Source organism: Gavialis gangeticus, unplaced genomic scaffold (assembly GCF_001723915.1).
Source record: "Gavialis gangeticus isolate Ggan-Ray unplaced genomic scaffold, GavGan_comp1, whole genome shotgun sequence".
NCBI lineage: Eukaryota > Metazoa > Chordata > Crocodylia > Gavialidae > Gavialis > Gavialis gangeticus.
In genome coordinates, this window is record NW_017729032.1 from 207,382,562 (window position 1) to 207,405,798 (window position 23,237).

General features: G+C 42.3%; 1 protein-coding gene across 5 annotated transcripts in view; it reads left to right on the forward strand.

Annotated features, from left to right (window-relative positions):
- The window catches only part of LOC109302962 (cystathionine beta-synthase-like), a 66,297-nt gene extending 44,286 nt beyond the window's left edge, over positions 1–22,011 (forward strand). For all 5 annotated transcript variants that reach the window (XM_019524941.1, XM_019524938.1, XM_019524942.1 and 2 more), the window contains 12 exons: positions 1,388–1,467; positions 3,933–4,067; positions 5,323–5,392; positions 7,550–7,641; positions 8,804–8,929; positions 9,533–9,617; positions 9,825–9,930; positions 10,694–10,771; positions 12,502–12,636; positions 13,751–13,859; positions 18,095–18,179; positions 19,703–22,011. In XM_019524941.1, the coding sequence (XP_019380486.1) occupies positions 1,388–1,467; positions 3,933–4,067; positions 5,323–5,392; positions 7,550–7,641; positions 8,804–8,929; positions 9,533–9,617; positions 9,825–9,930; positions 10,694–10,771; positions 12,502–12,636; positions 13,751–13,859; positions 18,095–18,179; positions 19,703–19,812 (1,211 nt within the window). In that variant the 3' untranslated portion in view covers positions 19,813–22,011. The remainder of the gene's footprint in view (positions 1–1,387; positions 1,468–3,932; positions 4,068–5,322; positions 5,393–7,549; positions 7,642–8,803; positions 8,930–9,532; positions 9,618–9,824; positions 9,931–10,693; positions 10,772–12,501; positions 12,637–13,750; positions 13,860–18,094; positions 18,180–19,702) is intronic.
- The last annotated feature ends 1,226 nt before the right edge of the window (positions 22,012–23,237 follow it).

Genomic DNA, 23,237 nt, shown 5'->3' on the forward strand with positions numbered 1-23,237 from the left:
TAATATTCCTGGTTTAGAGTATCATTAAAGGAATTATTTGAGATCTGGCAGTCATGCCCTATAATGAGAGCCTGAAAAAGCTGTCCGTTGTTAGGATCAATGTATTTAGTTGATCCCAGAGAAAACTAATCTGGTCATCTCCTACCTTGGCGATCTTTAAGAAGAGGCTTGATGATTACCTGGCTGGACTCATTTGAGTCCAGTCTTTTCTCCCGCTCAGGCGGGGGGTCGGACTTGAAGATCTACAAGGTCCCTTCCGACCCTACTTCTATGATTCTATGATAAGTGGAGATTTGGTCAGAATCTACAAGAGTATAAGTGGGGAAGGGATTCCAAGCAGAAAACCCCATGATGAAAGCCACCAGTCAGAGCTTGAAGCTAGATTAATTCAGACTAGGAATGTGGTACAGTGTTTAACGGAGGGGGTGTAATCAACTACTGGCACAAGTTATCCAGAGATGCAGTAGATTGTTCAGTACTTGTAGACATATTCATAAAAGTTACAGTTCAACCCAAGGCTTGACAAAAATTTTGGATGAGCTCAGCCATTTGTTATTCAAAAGATCAGACTAGATAGGGGTGCTCAACCTCTTGCCCATGTGTCCTATCTGGCCCACAGAGCCATGGCATCCAGCCCATGGAGTTCCCTACAGGTTGGAAAATTTGGCAGTAGGGGAGTGGTAGAAGCTCTGTGTGGCTGGATCCACCCTGCCTAGGATCAGGGCCAGGCCTGCTACCCACACATCCACATTGGGCTGAGCTGCTCCCACCTCCATCTCCCCCCTACCTCCCCTCATGTCTGCACTGGGGCCTGGATGCTTTGCCCTGCCTCTCTCCCTCCCATGCATCCAGATTAGAACCAGCCACTCCCCACTCATCCCCCAGGCAAATGGATTAGGTTTGGGCTGTGCATCTCTCCCACCTCATGGCCAGATCTGTTCCCCACCTCACTGGCTCTGCTTATTGGATTGGGTCCACTGGCCAGATGCAACCTGCAGATGGACCTAGCACCTCCCATCTGGCCTACGGGGAAAAAGCTTGGGCACCACTGGACTAGATGATTGCAGTGGTCCGTCTGCCCTTAAAAGCCATGAATTCCTGTTCACCTCCATGCTTAATCTGAACCATGGGGGGCAGTACCAGAGTGGTTTTGAGAAATCTGTCCAGGAAACTTAGATTTACTTAAGATTTGCTTAGTTTGCTTCTGACTTTGGTCAGGAGTGAGTCAGCACATGCTGACAGTGCAAAAATCCAGTTCCCTAAGTACCTTCAAGATCTGGTTACCCTTTTGGCTGCTGCAAGAACACCCCCTCAGTCTGAGAAGAATTGTCCTCTTTAAAATGGAGCTCCCTCATAACATACTTTGTATGTATTTGTTTGTTTCTAGGTATCGGGCTGGCTCTGGCTGCTGCCGTGAAAGGCTACCGCTGCATCATTGTGATGCCAGAAAAAATGAGCATGGAGAAGGTCAGTGTTAACCTAGAAGGGGACATGTAATGTGGGGGAGAATAAAGTGAAAGTGTATGGGGAGGACTATAGAACATCTTTTAGCTTTTGAACTAAGACCATATTAGTCAATACTCATTTACTCTAACCATAAAATCATACATGGATAGCAGTGCCCATACAGTGACATTGATGCTGCATCTAACCCAACATCCATCTTTTTTTTAAATCATAGAAAATAAGAGTCAAAGGGACCTCAGGAGGGCTAGTCCAGCTCCGTACTCAAAGCAGGACCATGCCCAACTAGATCATCCCAGCCAAAGCTTTGTCTGCCAGGCCTTAAACCCCCAAGGATGGAGATTCCACAATCTCTCTGGGTAGCTTGCTTTACTACCCCCCTAGTAAGAAACTTTCCTTATATCTAACCTAAACTTCCCTTGCTACAGCTTAAGAGTGTTGACCCTTGTTCTCTCATCTGCCACCATGGAGAACAGTCTAACTTCATCCTCCTTGTGACCCCCCTTCAGGTAGTTGAAAGCTGCTATTAAATCCCCCCTCAGTCTTCTCTTCTCCAGACTAAGGTTTACTGCTGTCTTCTATTCTGCTCCAGCTAGTTAGAACTAGTTAGAGTAGTGGGGTTCTGTTCCAATTTAAACTGGTTCTCCCTTAGTCATGAAAGAGTGGTTATGAGTGGGTCCTCTGGCTGTGACTGGGCTTGTCAGTCAGAATGACTTGTGCTTCACAAGGTTAAACTTGCCTGAACATGCAGAGATCATGATGAGGGAGGAGGATGCTCTGTGCTTGGTTGTGAAACTGAATATGGATGTACTGCCAATAATTGGTCAGACAAAGGTGCATTGTATAGTTTGCTGTTGGAGCTGATGGGAAAGTTAGTGGGCAGCTGCAAACAGAAAAGGTATTGGTTATATGGAGGTGACATTGCCAGCCATTGTAAAACTGCTAAATGTAGGAGTGGTGACAGGCCTGCTGACGAGACCAGTATCAGATGTGAGTAGAAATACAAAGGTGTTTATCTAGGAAGAGAAAGGATGACTAGATGCTCTGGGTAAATTCAATGGAAACAGCTTAGAACAGGATGTTCTACCACCACGTTACCTATTGAGTGGTGAGATCAGAGAGAGGGGTCTAAAATTAAGTTCAGTCCTTGGAATATTGGCAGATAGATAAAAAGCAAAGATGGTCTTTCCTTGATTTAAGGAAACTTTGATCCACATGAAATGCAGAAGGGAAAAGCATGTCTGCAATTCTGCCCCTCTCCTGAAGTCCCAGTCAAAGCATGGCCATAGGAAGAGGAAGTGGTTCTGGGCCAAGTTCATATTCGGGACCTGTTTATGCTTTTTTGCACTAAAGAACTACTGGGTAAAATACACGAACAGTGTTGAGAGCAGAGGCTGGAACCCAAGACTGACCTTTTCCAGGGGTGTGCCCTCATTCCTGGACTAGGAAGCCAGGCTTCCTCTTCCATCTGCTTCCCTGAATCTTGCATTCCTTTCTCTGTGGTGGCTGGTGAGAGGCAGAGGAGAGTATCCCTCATCCTGGCTTTCCCATAACATAGGAGATAGGGCACTCTTCTAGGAGGTGGGATCTGTGGGTTTGAACACCCTCAGGCTGAAGAGGGCCTGAAACTGAGTTCTTCTACTCCTTGGGTCCATGTTCCAACCACTATAAGGTCCTTCTTTATAGAACCCCACAGGGCACTGAGACATAGGGAACACATAGTTTGTGGATCCCACATGGACTTCATCATGAGGTGCTGCATCAGTTTAAATAAGATGGTGGCAGTTTTAGGCATAGGCATTACTAGACCTTTATTGGTTAAAACTGAGATACTCGTGGTCTCTGAGGTGTCTAAGCAGGTAGGCAGAGTTTTGTGGATCACTCGCTTAAACTTGGGTACCTGTATTTCTCCTAAGTTGCAAACTGCATGCAGCGCACTTGCATCCATTTGCTGTGCTGTTAATCTGCAGAGTGGCACCAAAATTTGACACCAGAATGGCACCAAAATTCAATACCAGCATGACCCACTGTAAGTGAAGCCTGGCCATCCAGAGCCACACTCTGGTTGCTGGCCAGGCTCCATGTGGCTGGATCAGTACTGCTGCTGCCTCGAAAGGCCCTCAGGACCCTAGGTAAGGCTGCTGGAGCCAGCACAGATATTGGCCCCAGCCTCCTCTACCCTACTGAGGACAGTTTGCTGTGTGCTGGATGTCTTGGGGCATAAAGCAGCGGCACCAGTATATGTGCCCCTAAGCATGCTTGTTCATCTGGATGTGCCTTTGGTGCCTAAAACTTTATTTAGATCTGGTCCTTCACCCCCAGAGGCTTAACGGTAGAGACATTGGACAGCAGGCAAGGGAGGCCTGAGAAGTCCCACTCCTGTTTATGTTAATTTTATTGTTTTCCTGCCTGCCCCTAAGATCTCTGTGCTGATGGACATTTATGGCTGACTGTCTGTCTGATTTCAGGTGGATGTTCTGAGAGCTCTTGGTGCTGAGATTGTGAGGACTCCGACAACTGCCAGATTTGACTCACCTGAATCTCATGTGGGAGTAGCATGGAGACTGAAAAATGAAATTCCCAATTCTCACATACTAGACCAGGTATACGGTCCTGAATAATAGAGTTGCCCCATGAGGTAGACAGATTGATCGGTAATGTCTTCTTCTGGTCTCCATGGATGAAACCAGAACAACAGGCCCAGACAGTTCTCTGTGGAATCTGAACATAAGACCTCTGGGCCTAGACATAAGATTACAGCATCCTTTAGCTCAGGAAAAAGGAGCAGACTTCTAAATTGCTACAGATGGTTTAGTAGTACTGAGGTGATGTTATTGCCATGGTGGTCCAGGAAGTACATGGAGGCCAGAATTCTTGTGGATGCTGTCTTTTATACCAGTGATTCCACACCAGCATGCTAGAGTGTTGCAAGAGTGATAGAAGTGCTACAAGATCTTCCTGTGTGAGGAGGTAAATGCCCTCCTCTGTCTGGCATCCTGTGCCTGTGCAACTACTCCAGTGGTATCTGTGACTACTTCTTGGGAGACTGCTGCCACTGCTGCTATCTTTCCTGTGCTCACCCCCAGCCCTGTGCAGTCCTTGTGCCACCTCCCTTCCCCATGTTCCCAGTAGCAAGCTCTGATGCCAGTGAATGGATGCACAAATGGAACCGCACTTTGCAACCCAGCTTGTCCCCTCCACTACTCCATTGCTTCCTGGGCCATCAGGAGAAGCTGTGAAGTGGGGGAGTGAGAAGGGTTGGTGTATATGTGTGCGTGCATAAATACACACATGCTTACAAACATGTGTGCCCTCGCACACGTTTATATCTATATACATACGTGCATATATGCACGCATATATATAGATACATGCATCTTTTCAAGTGTAAGAGAGAAGTGTGCCTCTAGTTTTAATCCAGGTAAAAAGTACCCCCCAGGTATCAAAGTTTGGGAAACACTGTTTTATACATATGGTTTAGCCACTAGAGGGGAGCAAAGAGCCACACAGTTAGCCCGGCTTACACAGTGAAAAGTGTTCTCTTTTAAATCAACAGTTCTACATTTCCGAATTGTAGAAAAGTTGAAACTTTTACAGCTGATAAGCCCACAAGCAAATTGGTCTTAGCTGTAAAGAATGCTGGGACCTTAGAAGTACCTCTGGTTATCCTGCTTAAACTGATGCATTAAAAGGAGGCAATTCTGAACCAAGACAGTTTGACAAATTTAAAACCTAATGAGAGTAATATTTGCCAATGTGGGGCTTGAAGACTATTTGCCATTCCTTTTGCTTTTTAAACTCTGATCTCATCACTTGTTCTATCATTCCATAGATCTTTTCCTCTGTGTTTTGTTACAGTACCGCAATGTCAGTAACCCATTGGCCCACTATGACACCACAGCTGAGGAGATTCTGCAGCAGTGTGATGGTATGTTTATTCTTCTGATCATCTCCTTTTTTTAATTAGTCTCTAGATTTATCCTTGTTTACTTATACCAGCAATTAGGAGAAAGGTGCTCTTGGGGGCAGGGTAGCATAAAACTATTGACTCTCGTACAGTTCATGATACTTTTTAAACAGCTGAAATGAGGCAAACCTCTAGCTAGGGAAGAGATGTGTGGGGTGAAGTAAAAACTATCTCATAATACCCCTGCGCCCAGCCTTTTATTTTACTGTTCTGTCAATGTGGCGGCCAAGCAAGATGATGATAATGATAAAGAAAACTTTCAGAAGAGTGAAAGTACCAAGCATTTTCGGTGTGTTTATGAGCACCCAAAAAGTTTTTGAAAAGCCCTGGCTCTTTACACCCTCTTAGCTTAAATCATGCTTGGGGGATTTTTTTTTACATTGAAAGGGATATTCATTTTTTGGGTTTTTTATTTGGTTTAATGCATGACTTTAATTCCAGTCTACCAGATGCTGTGGAAAGGCCTTTACTCCGTCAAAAAAATGTGTTCATAATTAATGATGCCCCTAGGAATATACCTGCCTTGCATAGGTGATTTGTATTAATGACAAGTTTATTGGTCAGTTGTTGCTTCAAGGGGAGCATTATATCAGGTTTCTTGGTCTTTCCCATAAAACTACTGGTTTCAGCTTCTCCCTATGTTTATTGGGCTTAATAACAAAATATGTGATTACATTAGATTTTTTGATGAAAACAATCTGGATGGTAAAGTGTAGTTATACTCTTAAAATTAGCGGAGTGGGTTTATTTGCTTTGTCTGTGCATGCTTTCTGCAGTTTACACATGTTGGGATGGCACCCCTGCTAACTGTAGCCTCTGAGGTTGCGTCCAGATGAACATGGTCATGCAGTAGGTGGCACTGCAGACACATCTGCAGCGTCACATACCTCATGTTCAGTTGTTCTTCGTGCTGCAAGGAAGCAGTGTGGAGGGTTTTTTTGACCCCTGGATAAAAAAAACAGAGGGAAAAATCCAGAGCAATTCATGCACAGGCAGCGCACACCACTCAAAAGCAAAGCCAGGCCACCCGGAGCTGCGCTGCAGCTGCCAACCAGGCTCTGTGCAGCAGAACCACCACTTCTGCAGCCCCGGGAGGCCCCAAGAACCCTAGTTAGGCTGCTGGGGCCATCCCAGTGCTGGCCCCAGCCTCTCTTACTGCCTCCAGAGTAACTTACTGCATGCCACAGTCCACGTGGCACAGGCATGCCCCAGGGATACCTAGTGGTGGCACAAGGTACACCAGTGCTAGTTGTCCCTGGGGAACCAAATGTCCACACCACATGTGGACATGGCCTGAGAGTCCAGATGAGTTCCCTTGGTCTCTTAAAGTCTGGAGCATTTTTTAAAATCTCATTTACATGAGAATATGCCAGTAATTCTGTCAGTCACAGGAATTACCTCAGTGTAATATCAGAATCCGGCCCTGTTTGTCTGTCTGTCCTTGTTTTGGTTTGCATATATTAGCTTTTTTATAAAAGCCTGGAAATTAAGTGCTATTTTTTTTTCAAGTAAATTATTACCGGAAATATCAGCACTACAATCAGGATTTAGTCAACAATGCTGCTGATGTATATGAAGAACTAAAATGAGTTGGAGAACAGCTCACTTACAAAGTGAGCTGCCATGCTGTGAGGAGCAAAGAGCAATAATAAATTATTCTTGTCATGAAAGTAAGAAATTATTTTTCTCTACTCTGACTTATAAAAGACTTCCATGCAATGGGCCCCTTTAAAATTCATTAATTTATGTTTGATAATGGACAGTTTATCCCATTTTAGAGGACAGGTACATATGTATCAGCAAATTATAATGAAACAACATGGTGCATATGACCTACCTACCCTTAGCCCTGCCTCAGAGCCTTAAAGATCACCCAAAAGACTGATGATAAAACTGGATCCTCTTAGACAAAGCAGGGCTTGAAAAAAGTAAAAAAATTAGGACTTTGAATATACCTACAGGGAGGTAATGAGCCATTTACATTATCAGCTTTCTTGCACCAGTTGTACTTGCATTGGAGAAAGCAATAAATCTTCCCCTTCCTGGCCTGTAAAAGCATTTTTAATAATACTAGGAGATGTTTTCATTATGGTATTTGTTTTCCTTTTACTTAAATAGGAAAAGTAGACATGCTGGTGGCTGGAGCTGGAACAGGAGGAACCATCACTGGCATTGCCAGAAAGTTGAAGGAGAAATGCCCAGAATGCAAAGTAAGTGGCAAAATTAAAGCATCTTCTTAACCCTCTGAACCAGTGGTTTTCAAACTTTTTTCATTCACGAACGCCTACAAATTTTGAATGGAGGTGCAGACCCCTTGGAATGGTAAGTGCGAGTATTCGCATACTTTTGATTGATCGTAGTCATCTTTCATGGACCCCTTAGACATAGTTTGCAGACCTGCATGGGGTCCATGGACCACAGGTCGAAAACCACTGGTCTAGGTGCAAGTGGCTTGCCAAGTTTCTCAAGGGAAGAAATAACTTCTCACTACTTCCCTGTACCATTCCTGTTATTACAATACTGTGCCTTAGGGAGAGGGAGAGGCTCTGAGCTGTTCATCACTGAATGGTAGTTATGAGCTGTGAAAAGATGCTCACGAAGTTGCGAAGCCACCACATTCTCTTTTCATTTGTGACCCAAGTCTACATTTTGCTCCTGAAATGAAAGTCGGTCCACCAATTACAGGTGGCAATGATTGGGAAACTGCTGGTCTTTTCTTTTGTAGCAAATTTTCCAGACACTTCTGATGTTTCTAAAAGATGTTTATACGTCTCCATACCCTCACTGAGTTTTACAGTGGACAGTTTTACTGAACTGCCGTTTTTTGTGAAAATTCTCAAGTGAGGTGGCAATTTTTGCATGCCTTGCTAGGTTACACATTCTTCCCACCTCTCTCTCTTCATGACTCCTGGTGGCTGCTTTCCATTTCCCATTTAAGCCAGTATCCAGTTTCTAACAGCAAGGCCTTGTTACACCAGGAAGACTTGCTGACTTCTGTTGGCATACAATGTATTTACCATAACAAGAACTAGCATTTGAATGGGGATCCAAGGCTGTCTTTGCCCCATAGCCTCCTTGGAGGCAAATGAAAGCTGCAAAGAATGAGCACTGCCTTTCACATACAGTGTCATGCAGGCTGGCATTTGAAGTAGAACAAGTTGCTGACAGCAGCAGGAGAGTTCATCCATGGAAACTTGCAAAGTGTCAGAAAATAATAAATAAATACGACTTGCTGCCCTTAGCGTGGCTGGCATTTGGATGGCTGATGTGACAGTTTGGGGAGATAGCTGTCAGGCCTGAATAACTTGATGTGATATTACTGCATTTTGAAAATCAACCTAACAGCAGCCAAATCTGAAATCGCTTCTCCAGATCATTGGCGTTGATCCCGAAGGCTCCATTCTTGCTGAGCCTGAAGTACTGAATAAGACGGATGTGACGACATATGAGGTGGAGGGAATTGGATATGATTTCATCCCTACGGTGCTGGATAGATCAGTAAGTCAGACGCTCTTTACTTTTTGCTTTGAGGAAGAAAGGGCTTTGGATAAACTGGAAATAGCACTGAGTGGGAGCGAAAGAGTGGGAAAAAGAGAAGTATTCCTTAATTTTGAAGAACTGTATTCACAATGAAAAGCCCTCCCCACTGCCTCCCAGAGGTTAAAATAGCCTACATAGTGCACATACCTCTCACTTTCTTGCAGTTCTAGGTGAAAACATGCCATGCAGATAGTTTTCCTTGGAAACCTAATACTGTTCTTTAAAAAAACCCAAAAACTTGATCCTTAGTAACATTAAGTGCCAAAGAGGAGTATATTTCCTGGAAAGTCAAGTGAGAAGAAAGTAAAACAATTGCTTTTCCTTGTAGTGTTTTCCATGCTTGCCTTTTTAAAAGGCAAGATACTTTTTGTTAGAATACTGAAAACTGCAAATAACACAGTAATGTTAACTGAGCAAAAAAGCATTTTAAGGATGTGAGCCAGAATATATGGATCAGTTTGCGCGGAATTTTCTACATATGTAATTTGAACGGCATCTGTTTATTCAGGGAGAAATTAAAACTATGTTGTTTTGACTCTCTTCCCCACCACATGATTATAGGTGGTGGACAAGTGGTACAAGAGCAATGATGAGGAGTCTTTTGTCTTGGCACGCATGCTGATCAGAGAGGAGGGATTGCTGTGTGGTAAGAGCCAGTACTAGTCCTCCATATTTTCCTCTAAATTCAGTGGGGTGGCCTCATGTGCATCTTTTACACTAGTGACGGGAGACCTGCGCAGTGCTGAAATTAAAGTTCTGGCCACCTTCTGTCTAAAAAATGGCTTCCATATACGGTGATTTTTTCTATTTTTTTATTTTTATTTTTTTTACTGTATGATCTGGATTTTGGCAGGTGGCAGCTCGGGTAGCGCAATGTCCGTCGCTGTGAAGGCTGCCAAGGATCTGAAGGAGGGTCAGCGCTGCGTTGTCATCTTGCCTGACTCTGTCAGGAACTACATGTAAGGAAATGACCTGGTTTACTTCCTGTTTCATGCTGGCTGCTGTCACAGAAGTGGCAGTGTGTGTACATACTGCAGCTAACATTTCCCTGAGTATCAGGTGTCTTTTAGGTACAACTTTTGACAGCCTTGTTGGGGTCAGATATAGGTGGGGAGCTCAGCAGTTTCTGAAAGTGGGACCCATGTAAGGGAAAGTTTGCTCCCAATTTTCTCTCTTGTTACTGTAATGGGAATTGTTAGTGGTATTTAATGGTTTGAAAGTCATATATAAGCCTGTTCCTTATTCTCCCTGCCTTGTGGTGTCTTCAATGTAAAGTCCTACAGTAGTAACAGCCAGTGTCATAGGGGAGCTCCATAATATTTTTGGCCTAATTTCCATTGCTAACTTCCCCTCTTGTCACCTTGAAAATACCCTCCCACAGTCTTTCTTTTAGTAATGTTATGTAGTACTCTTACATTTTGCATTATAAAGTACATTGAAACTGCATGCACATGCTAATTTCATGCAGTCACTCCTCCATTACAAGGTACATATTTGTATTATTGCTTCATTTTCTAGGGGTTTCTATTCTTTTTTCTAATAATGTTCTACTTCCATTTCTCCTAATTGTTAGAATTGACTTCCTAAAGGCTACAAGTTTGCAATTACCCCATTATGTGTGAGGATGGGATGTGCAGTTACAATGTTGTATTATGTGATGTTGCTTATTGTTAGTAGATTCATAAGCCCCTGGCTTGCTCATTGGTTCTTGGTGGTTTCTAGGTCTAAGTTCCTGAGTGACAAATGGATGACACAGAAGGGGTTCATGAAAGAAGAAGATACCCGCAGTAACAAACCTTGGTAAGTTTGTAAGGTTCACTCAAGCTTTATGAGCTTATTCTGTTATAACTACTCCATTTTTTCTCAAACTTATCAAGGTTCCTTAGGTATTTTTATTTGTCACTGAACTTGGTGTCTAGGTACAGTTGTGGGAACAGGAAGCCTTCTTAAATCACTTGAATATTTCCTTTTGAGTTATATTTTTGGTAAGGATTGGTACTTATGAGTCTTGGTGAAAATTGTTGGAAAAAACTCCTCCTCCAATTGTGAAGCATCCTTTTCCCAGGAAATCGACATTGTCTAGTTGAAATCTAGTCAGCAGCAAGAGAATTAAAAATAGTTTCAAGTATATTACTGCCACCAGGACCTTTGTAATGGGCATGGTTTTTACAATCCCTCTTTGCTATTTTTTATTTAAATATTTTTCTTTCTTATTTACTCTGTGGAAAACCCACATATTAATACAAAGAGGAAACTGTATTAGCTGCCTAGAAAGGCCAAGGAAATTGACTGTACACAAATCGTGCCAGACTCATGACAAAGGCCAGCGCCAATCAACCCAGCTGTAAACAAGTACCTGATTTTTCAAGCTTGGAGGGCGAGTGGGTTACAGGCAGCCAGATGTGACACTAATCACATGACTCCTCTGTGTGCATACAGAAAGTGATGGGCCTTAGCCAGGCTAGACAGGGTGAACTAGGCACAAGCACATCTGTTACCTTGACCTTTGACATTTACAATATGTCTGTACAGTGCCTAGCATAGAAGAACTCTGGCCTGAGCTGGGGTCTCTAGGTATTACTACATTACAAATAATTGGTGCTATAATTTGAGCCAAGCTGCAACTACAGTGAGTAATTGTAACAATCACGTGAAATGGAGATTCAGAACAGCAGCAAAAGGAACACATAGTGCCATACTTAATTTAGGTGCTTATGTAGTTGAAATGTTGTACCATATTTCACAGTGTGTAGGTCGACACAGTGTATATGTCAACCCCATTTTTCTGATCCAGAAAGTTAGGTCGACTTGTATACCAGATTTACAAAATTTCTAACTTTTTGGATTGGAAACATGGGGTCAACTAATACCGGACCCTGTGTGCCTATACTGTGGGCCGGGCACTGAGCCTGTCACCACTTGTAGGGGACAGGGCTGGGCTCAGTGCTCGGCAGCACCACTCATAGCAGACAGGGCTGGGCTTGGCGCTTGGGTAGCGTGCCCCCATCCCTTGCGAGTGATGCTGCCTGGGTTGCCCCAGCTGAGCACTGAGTCCGGGCCCACTCAAGAGGGATGGTGATACAGTGTATAAGTCGAGGTTGAATTTTAAGAGTTAAAAATTGGGCTTCAAAAGTCAACTTATACACTGTGAAATACAGTAATTAAAACCTTTCCTTTCCATTTTTGTAAATGAAATTTTAAATAACCGTACTAGGGCAGTCAGTAATTTTTACTGGCCGTCTGCCGCATAAGATTATGAAACAAGATGAATGAAATAAAATGGAAAAGGGACATACTTTTAACCATTTCCCTTCCCAAGTCTTAGAATCTTTTAGAGATCCTTCTGGTGCTGAGGTAGGAAGCTGTGAACATTTTAAATAAAGATTATTTTTAAACGTGGCTAATGGTCCTCTGCAGAAAACATGTTGTTGTTGAGATTTATGGCACCGGTAGTGCTCTAGGCTTTTAAAATAACCTATTATTGGTTTTGGAGCAAATTTATTTTTTGGTGATTGACTTTTGGTCCTCAGGTGGTGGCACCTCAGTGTTCAGGAGTTAAGCCTCTCTGCTCCCCTGACAGTACTCCCTACTGTCACCTGTGAAAAGACTATTGAAATCCTCCGGGTGAAGGGATTCGACCAGGCACCAGTTGTCGATGAATCTGGGTATGTTCATTTATCCATCTTTTCCTTCTTGGCCTCCTCCTTTGCAAATACAGAAACCCCTTGGAAACAGACAACAGGTTTATTTATGCACTGTAAATAAGCAGTGTGAATTCTGTCATTTGTAGTCTTCAGGAAGGGTCTACAAGGTTTCAGAAATGTTCTGCTTAAATGCCATGCTGAGCCCAGACTTAAAATGTTGTTAGGTTGGAACTGTCCTGCTGTTGATCTAATACGCCTCCAAGTACGGGGACATGACACATAATGTCTGTCTATAATGAAGTTATCCCCCTGCTTATGTCTGGGTGACTGTTGTGGGCCTCTAGCAAGGAAAAGGTCAGAACACAACCTCCTATTAAAAAGAAACTAAGCAAGAAATACCACTACTGTGGTTCTGTTGCCTCTACAGACTCTCCACACCTTTTTGCTGCAGTGAAATCAGGAAAGTGTCATTAACCAGGTCCTAAAGAAACTTAAAAATACACCTTGGGAACTTCAACCATAATCCAGACAGGAAGTTTGCACCCAGAAATGAGACATGCAAAAACCGGCCATTTCTGATCATGCTAGTTCTGAACCTCAGGCTGGAGCAGGCCACTGATGATTCAGCTTTTGGCACTTTGTGGTGATGGGACAGAGGCAAGGAAGAGCTACACTGCCTAAAGCACCATAAGGGAAAAGTCAAAGCTTCCCAAATGGGGAAAGGTTGCCAGAACAATAGGTAGAGGCAGAGAGAAATTTTATTCTTGAGCTTTCAGTAGGTCAAAGTGGGATACAGTAAAACAAAGTCTAATATATAAAACTCTTCCCTGAATGTGCATGCCCAGCTGAAGGGACAAGGCACCTAATCATTAGTCCTGCAGACCACCTGCAGCTCCCACTGATTTCAGTTTGAGAGCAGGTACCCATCACGCTTGAAAACCAGACCTAGGGCAACTCCAGGTGGACACTCAGCATCTGGTAATGCCTCAGGATATAGTGTTTAAACCTTTAAGACCATTAAACTGACTTTCTTGGGGCACTGCACTGCCGAAACCTGCTCAGAGTGAGCATGTGTCACTTGTCTCTAGAAAACCTTGGATGTTTGTCATTGTTTGACCATGCCTTCTCTTTTCAGTGTGATTTTGGGAATGGTTACCCTTGGAAACATGCTTTCTTCACTACTTGCGGGGAAAGTTAAGCCTTCAGACCAAGTCAGCAAAGTAATTTATAAGCAGTTCAGACAGGTAAGTGTATTCTAGGTCAACTTCTCCTTTACTATTAAAGTACTATGGAGATGTCTCAACACTACACTGGCATCAACTGGGATAAGATTTGAAGGGAGATTTGACAATATCTTCATGAGGGAGGAGGGCACAACCATGGAGATCTGGGTTTAGGGCACACTTCCAACTTTATAAAGTGAACACAGAGTCACTGAAAAGTTCTCAGGTTTGAGCTGATTCATGGTTTTGTATTAGACCATTAAAACTCTCTCTGACTTTGATAGTGGTTGGGTTGTGTTTGTTGCTAGGACTTCTTGTAGTACTTCTGTCTGTCTTTTTCCAAACCTTAATGGCAAAACTGAGCAATGTGGAGCTTCTTGGGATGAAATGATGGAATTTCAAGCTGCGCTGGGGTAAAGTCCAATGGTGGCTGAAACTAGCAATTGTTGTCTCTTTGCAACAAACACCTCCCTTCAACAGCTTGGTGGCTGACTAATTCCGACTGTCCTCAAAGTGCACAATGCATTATAGCAGCCAGCTTTAACTGGCAGTCCCAATGGGCCAAACTTGTCATATCATAAATATGTTTAATTAATTATGTGTTTTGTTTCCTTTTGTTTAAGGAAAGGCCTGTCTTTCACGTGAAGTGATTTACACCACTTTCTCCAGGCCGTAGTTTCAATATTACATTTAGTAGCAAATAATATCCCATACTTAGGAACTCTACTCAATCATATATAATTATTATATTAGCCTTGTGTATACTGTACTGGATATTTACTTTATAGCTTAGAATGAAAGGAAGCACTAGTGCTTTGTAGATGTAATTAAAAATATATATATTTTTCCTCCCCAGACAGCAAATCAAACGTCAGGTGACAGTCTGGTGCGTAACAAAGCTGTGTAGTTCCTATCTTCCCTCACTTTAATAAGCCATGTGTTGCTTATGCTGTATGGTGTAGTCTTGGTTGTAGCTACAGCAGGCAATTTCCTGTGCTTCTGAGGTTGTATTTTTCCATGGACACACTACCCATCCAGTTTCCTTAAATGGTCTCAAATTGAATATCCACCTTTCCTCCAACTACATCTCCTGGTAACCACTATCATGCTAGATGTACTGGTCATGGTATAATTCATTCTTGTCTAAATTTTTAGAACTTTACTTTTTTTAAAGTTTTGAATTACTGATACATTGGAGCAACATGGTTACATATGCTACCTTTCAGAAGCACCATAGATTCTTGCTCTTTTTGGTTATGCTTATTTAGAACCTCTGCTAGTGAACCTGGGATAGTAAGGGTGCTACATTTTTACAAAGATAGCATATAGTATTTTTTCTAGATAAAGATCTTTGGCACAGCACACCTCAAGTAAAAGACAAAGACAATGTGATGCTACCAAGACAATGAAAACCCTCTCTGGAGTGGCTGTCACAATCTTTTCTTACCAGTTTGGTCACCTTGGATTTGAAGAATATTAACTCCAGCTTTGATTTAAAGTTACCAAATGACCCTTATCCTAAAACTGAAGACTTAAGTCATGAAATAACTTAGTCAATCAAGTATTGCAAAGTGACAGGCAGAGAAGTGACATAGCTCACAAGCAAGCCACAAAAGTGTGACTCAAAGAAGCTGGATAATGTTATTCCCAGATTCTTTCAGAAGAACAAAGGAATAATGCATCAGCTACTAACAATTGCCCAGTGTTATGCAGATGCATAGAAAATATAGTAACTGCTTTGAAGACCAAATGAACCAAAAAGTTCCAAACAGTCAAAAGCTGTAGGGGAAGAGAGAATTTGCAAGCAAAGCATTTTGGGTTTAATTGGCCACCTCTTTTAGCTTGGTTTAAATTTTTTACTCGCCTTATAGCGAATACCTCCACTGTATCTTGTTTCCATTGACTGCAGAAGAGAGTTTATATGCTAACTAGCAAGAAAACTTTGAGCCTGATCCAATACGTGTTGGTTCCATTAACATTGTTTAGAGTTTTGCCTCTATTCTTTTGGGCCTTGTGTGCAAATCTAACTCTTTTAGACAACTTGGGTGCCTGTAGATATGCTGGGATGCTGCTCTGACACGCTGTAATTACAACGTGTCAGAGCAGACTCAATTATCTGCTGGAGTGTGCTAATTAGCACGCTCCAGCAGCTTCTGCATCTCATGTATTCAGCATCCCCACACTTCAAAATGGCACCAGGGGCACTTTAACTAAAATTAGCTGAATGAGCTTTAATAAAGCATCCCTGCCACCACTTTGAAGTGTGGGAAGCTGAATACACGAGACGCTGTGAGTGCTTTAATTAGAGCTATTTGAAAAATTATGGTGAGGAAGAAATCAGACCAAATTGTATAAGTTCACTTCCATTAAGAATCAAGAATACTTAAATTTAAGCATTGGTTGTAGCTGTCTCTGTACTCACTTTCTTTGATAACTTATCCTAGCTAGTCTGAGCTTTGAACAGTGTTTGGAAAGAGATATTTATGAAACACCTCAGCATTTATCAATCTGTAGGTAAACCCAGATACCAGGAAAAGGTGATGGTTTATTCAAATGAATAAAATGCTTGCAGTGACATGGTGGAAAATCTTTGTATAAAAGAACATGGTTTGAAGACAGTTTTCAGGTAAAATATTTGGCTTAAGAAAGGGAAACTTCTTGAAATTGGAGGGAGGTGGGAAAACCTCATAGTCTATACTGTGTTCGCACTTTAACAGGTTTGTGAAGCACACAGGAGTGACTTGTAGGATGGATAGCCAGCTGGGAATTGTGCTAGCACTAGCATTGCTTTTCCCAGCCCCTTGCTCCCCTGCTGTAGCATGGGCACAGCTTCCTGCTGGTGGGGAGTTGCATCAGGGCCAGGCAGCTGGAAGTTGCATCCACACTGCTATCGTTCTCCGCACGCTGTCTGTCCCACCCTCCTCCCCTGTCAGATCCAGTGGCTCCATGGGCTGGATTTGGCCCGCAGGTCACATGTTGCCAACCCCTGGTCTAGTCCATAGTATACTAGCCAGAGCTCAGTTTTACAACTCAGCCTAGACTGTTCTTAGGGCAAAATTTATTTCCTAGTCCCATTCTGAGGTTTTATCAAGCTAAAGGCCATTTGCTATACCTGTTCATCCTTTACTTGTATGAAAATTCCCTCCCAAAGCAGATGTTTAGTAGCCCAGCCAAAAAAACAGATTTGTTTTTACCTTGATTGAAGCACATAGAAAATATTAAACTGGTTGTTTGTGCAATTTAGGGTTCTTGGCTTCCTTTTAGCCACTGCCAACAAATAAGATTAATAGTCAAGGCCAGGGTTTTTTTTAAGTACCGTTATTTCAAATGGGAATATGTTGCCTTTAAAAAAATATGGCCCTTGTATTGTTTTATTGTTCCAATTTGCTCAGGAAATAGTTTAAACAGGGTTACTGATTCTAAAAATGAATTCTTGGTCCTGGGTTCTTTATCCTGAGTCTGAACAAGACATTAACTCAGCATTCTTCATTCTTGGGGGGGTTTGTTTTTCTAATGGCTTTTCTCTACCCCCTTTGCAAACTTCCCCAAAAATTCTCTTCTGACTAAATTTGAAGCCTGAATGAATTTGTTTTTTCTTTCCAGAACTCTGTGAGTAAGCATACTCTTGAGATGATATGGTGTCGGTCTTTTATTAGATGCTTAGATCAGCATTACTCCCTGTTTTTAAAAAACAGCTCTCCTACATTTTAGTCAGAATGAAAATGTCACATGCTACATTCTTTTGTGTTTCCTTTTTAAGGTTCAGCTTCTTTAAAAAAAAAAAAACAAAAAACCAGCAGCATTTAATAGGGTATATCGAGGCCCCCAGCGGTGGTGTGTCCCAGGCAGGCTGTTTCCAAACATGCTCCCACTGTACACTCTAAACTTGGAAATATGTTGGTAAGGCTGCTCCAGGGCATCCCAGTACTGCCACTCTACTCCTAAGACTCTGGTCTCCAGTGTGTTTGAGAGCAGCCACTGGAGGGGCCGCAGGGGACACTTCTGGGTTTGGAGTATGAGTGCGAGCCGAGGGAGGGAGGGCAGGTGGAGCATGTTCAAAATGGCCAGACTAGGGCATGCCATTGCTGTGTTGTGGATGTACCCATTAGGACATAGCATCATGGAGCACTCTGATCATGAACAGTGCTATCTGTGTGCTTATTATTTTAATTTTAATGATGTTAGGGGTGAGGGGGGGCTCTCTATCATTTAGTTACCACAGGACACTTTGCTTTTATGTTACTTCCTCATTGTAGATTCATCTGAAAGACAACTTGGGGAAACTCTCTCATATCCTGGAAATAGACCACTTTGCTCTAGTAGTCCATGAACAGATTCAGTGTAAGTATAATGTACTGCACCTTTTAAAATGTAGCCCTTATGTACACAGTACCATGTGACAAGGGAGGACCCTGTATAGGAGGCTTTTGATGTCCTGCATGGTACAAGTTGGCAAAAGCAAGGGTCTCTGTTACACTATGGTATTTCTGTATAATTACACTGCTAACAATGGGAGAAGTACTGCTTCTGTTATCCATATGAAGTAATAATTAAATCCAGGAGTTGCTTCACAGATTTCTGTCGCATTATTCCAGAATAAAGAATGGCCCAAAATGAGCAGTGCTAACAGGCTCTATCTACCCTGTTGTGTTTGTCATTTCAATAAATTTTATTTATTCTTTGTTTTGGTAGGAGTTAGTTAATGAATAACCTGTTGTAATCCAGCCTGTTTTTTTTCTTATGATGCACATGATCTAAATTGCAGTTCTCCCATGGCAACGAGTTCCACAGGTTAACTCACACTGGGGCTTTTATTAGTTTGGTTATTGTTGTTGTTTAATGGAAAAACCTTCTTGCCTTTTAATTTCTTTGGGAGCAGATAGAAGATAAATGAGAGTATACCTGTAACCATCTCTAAAACAATTCAGCATTTCATATTCCTGCTCATTTCCTCTTTATATTTGCCTAAATAACTTCTCCTCCTATAAGAGATTTTTGAAGCCTCTAATTTTCATTGCCATGCTCTAGTCTTTCTGCAATATCCTGTAATAGGTGAGGTGACCAAAAGTGATACTCAGAGTTAGGATGTGCCATTGGCTTATGCAAGTGGCATTGTATTATGAATTATCACCAGGTCCCTTCTGTATTATAAGCTACGGACACAGGGGCTGTGCATCATGGCACTGAGAAAAAGTTTTCAGTGAGCTGCCTATCTTAACATTTACCTTGGGGGGGTGGATATATGCAGTTAATTTACAGTTCATCATGGTGTCATGATAATTCAGTTTATTCTTTCCCTTGTCTGTTATCTTGCATTTTCTACATAGAATCTCACCTGTTAATGTGAGGCCTATTTGTTTGCTGAATTCCCTCTGAAGTCATGCACAGTCCTCTGGAGTCTTCAGTAACACACTTGTTCACCCCAATTCCAGATAACTAAGAATGTTAAATATCAAGTCCTAGTACCATATTTTAGAGCTGGGTTTTTTTTCCATCTTGATAACAGACTGCTTATTTCTGTCCCTTGTTCTCAGTTGTTTTTTTATCATAACAGATCCTTGCCTTTCCTCCCATGACTGTTTAGTGCCAACAGCTACCCCTTGGGAGCCCTTAGCAGACATTTCAGCCATTCTCAGAGTTCTCTCAGTTGAAATAGGAGCTGGCTTCCATCAGCTACGGCACATAGTAATATCTGACCCTACCTCTGGACTTTTGGAATCATTTGCCCTGACTTCTAGTTTGAGAAAGGCATGGTGTGAAAATTGCATGAGTGGCTCAGTCTGTTCTGTTTGGTATAAGATCATTTGTCTATTGGCTCAAGTTTTGTAAAGGTGGGGAAAAAACTCTTTTATGTTTTCATATAGATCACAGTGACGGCATATCTAGTAAGAGACAGATGGTGTTTGGCATTGTTACAGCCATCGACCTGCTTAACTTTGTGACTGCACGGGAGCGGCAAAGAAAAAACACCTAAGCTATGGGGTCAGCATGTTTGCAGCTTCTGCAACAACATTTTCCAGTCTCCAGAAAGAATATCAGGTCCCTTTCTTTTCTTAGATAGAAAGTTCTGTCTCTTGGTTTTTGTTTTTTAACTTTCCAGAAATAAACACAGCTGGCCATCCTGACTTCCGTAATGTAACTGCCACATCTAAATATTTCATGACTTCTTCAGTTTGGTTCTGAATCAGAGAGCCAATATTCCCTGCCAAGATATATGTTTCTATTTTTCTAAATGCTACCTAAATTAACTAGTGTGAACCTAATTGATTGTGTCCTAATGTTTAATTGTTTGAAACATTTCTGGAACCTAACTAAAGGGAAGACCATCTGTGCGATGGTATTTGGTTTATGGATATTGAGTAAGTCAAAGATGGTGGGCATAGTGCCAATAGCAGTATGACCCTTTGTAGTAAGAGATAGTGTTGAGTGTGTTTGGGTGCAGGGGAGGGATGATGTTTTCATTTACAGCAAGGTAGCCATCAGGGAAAGGGTTAAAGTAAAATTCAATTGTGGAGACTGGCTTTAAGATTTTCCTCAACCAGTTACCATGAAGCAAACCTACTGCTTGCCTTGTCTTACCTATGATGTTACAGTGAGATAGTAAACAAGTGTCCATGCAAAAGATGGACTTTTTAATTTGTGAGGACAGAAACTCTTGCTTATTTCCACCTTGGTAAACAAGCATAGGTGCAAACACGAGAACAAAATTGGAGCAAGCTGTTTACAGGTGTTTAATTTACAGGTGGTCCTATAACCTTACACTGGCCAGGTTAAGAACCTTTCTTAGCAACCCACCAGTTTTTCAAGTGCTTCTGACCTCTAGCGTCTACTGCAGGGGGAAAAAAATGTTTTTTTGTAAAGTGAACGAAAACATAACTGCATCAAAGACAAATCTTGCCTAGATAACAAGCATATAAACGGTATTGCAGCCAGCAGGACCACAAGTTTATGACAAAATTTGGCTAATTCTATGAGACACATATTCTGGATTCTCTGTGCCTTACACTACCTGTGCTTGATTGAAATGGCATTGTCTCAGCTGGTCAGGGAGTACAGGGATGCTGAACATTAGCTACATGCAGCTGTACAGATTTCTTCCACTTCCAAAATTGTCTGGACTCTCATGTGCCTCTGACTTTACATAATGGGAATGCGGTTGTATCTCAGTTAATAGCATAATCCATATATCCCCATACTGTGGCTTAAAGGCAAGCATCAGCCAAACAGTTGGGTGATTTGCATAAGCACTCTCTGGATTTTGTTTATGGAAAAAAATCACCATATTTCATCCTTATTACGGGTGCTGTCATCCTCCTTCTCTGATTGGCTATTTGTCAGGAGCAAAGCTTCCTTCAGCAGCGGTAATTCTGTTTCAGTTTCTCACTTCCCTCTACTGAAGAAAAATGTACATGAAAAAAGAGAAGCCAAATAACAACATCCAGCGAAGTTCCAATAGGCAGTTAGACAAGAGGAAAATCATTGGTTTTAATGGTGATTCCCACCATGCACCACCACCGGCCTCATTTCCTTCTGTCCGTCCATTCCTAGATATCAGCAGCTCTTTTAGCTGCTAGCTTTCTCTTGCAAAAATCCACAGGGCCTTTTCCTTCCAATCCAGAAGGAAATGAACAAAAAAAGGTTAACAAGAATATTTATCATTATAGTGACCACAGCCTTGCTGGCCTGGAAGTAAATGAAGAAAAAGAAAGGTTGAGGGAGTGAAAGAAATAAAACAGTTGATGGTTGAGAAGATGAGACTGAAGAGAAGTACTGGTAGTACCACTTATCTGTCAGTAATTTCAAGAGTTCGCTTTGCATCCTCTTCCCTTTTAACTTCCCCATTTAAAAATGTCATCATAGGAATAATAATTTCAGGACACTTTGTGGTAAGCCTTTAACATTGTGCCCAGAGTAGACCAAACTCTCCTGCCCTTTACCTCTGTGTGTTATTACCTTAGATCCTGGAAGTCACCCCAAGTTATTACTATATTGACATTTATACATTCAGGCAAAGTGTCTGAAAGACTTGGTCTTGAGGCAGAAGGTGAAGTCTGTAAGCCATAGATCTGAATGCCTTAAAGAAATGGTTTCCTTTCATTTGGTCCTAGCTTGGCCTAAGTCATTCTCCAAGTATATAAATCCAGGGAGCCATCACCACCAAGAAAACAAGAATCAGAAGAAAGGGGCTGTACAGTATTAGAAAAAAAAAATCCTAGAAAAAGTTAAGTACAGTAGTAGGCAAGGTCAGCCTAACTACCAGCAGAAGGGATCTCATGGCAAAACACCCCCGATAGGATCCACAGTTAGGTTTCCTAGGCTTTCTATGGCAACTTGGCTTCAGTGATGCCATGAAGCTCCCTTGCTTTCCGGCCTGTTCAGTTTCTTCACTCCATTGTAGCAGATCAGGGATTTATGAAGCTGCTTCCCCTTTTTAAAAACAGTTTGTGTTTGATGGGATTAAACCAGAGTAACTGATATGGCATCATTAGGAAACATCCTCTCTCTAGTGCTACTTGCATTTTCAAGCAATAATGTAACGGATGAAGCCTGGTGAACAAACAATCATGCTAGGAAGGATTAAAGATGAGAAGTCATTCCTAATTTTTAATCAGACTGGGAGGGGAGAGAGGAAATGAAGAAGCACAGCCCCCCACTGGGACCTGATAGGCAGAAGTATCATTTAAAAAATATTCTCCAAGGAGGAAATCCTGGGTTTGCTGAGCCTGCCTGCCCCATCAAAGGGACAGACAGCAGAGGGAGTGCCACAGTGGAGCAGAGCATTCCTGCTCCATATACGTTGCTCCTACACATATGTGGCAAGCTTGCTTTGACGCTTTGGAAATCCAGCATGTTGGAGCAGACTCAATTAACTGAGTCTGAGTAGAGCATGGAAATTCATGTGCTCCAGCAGCTTTGCGTGTCACCCATATCAGCACCGCTGTGCATCTCCTCACTGACAAATGGTGGTGGTGCGCTTTGAAATAAAACGCGTCCAATGAGCCTTAGTTCAAAGCACCCCACCACCATTTTTTCAGCGCAGGGATGCATGGCAGCACTGATGAACATGACATGCAGATGCTTTTAATTGGTGTGGCTTGCTAATTAAAGTGCCTGGCACCACATTCAAGAGCACGTGTAAAAATGCTGAGCTGAAATGGGTGTAATGCCCGGCGCTGAACACATGCCAATAGGTACACCCAAGAGAGAGCAGATTGGTACATCCCAGTGCTCAGTCAGTGTGGCTACACTACATTATATCCATTTGGGGGTGAGCTCACATGGCACAGTGTATGCCATGGTTCACTGTGCTGCTCCTGATCACAGGCCTTTGACTGTGTGGATGTGCCAGAAAACATCAGGTGCTGGCCCTTAAGAAATTCAGCTGTTTCCATTTTCGTT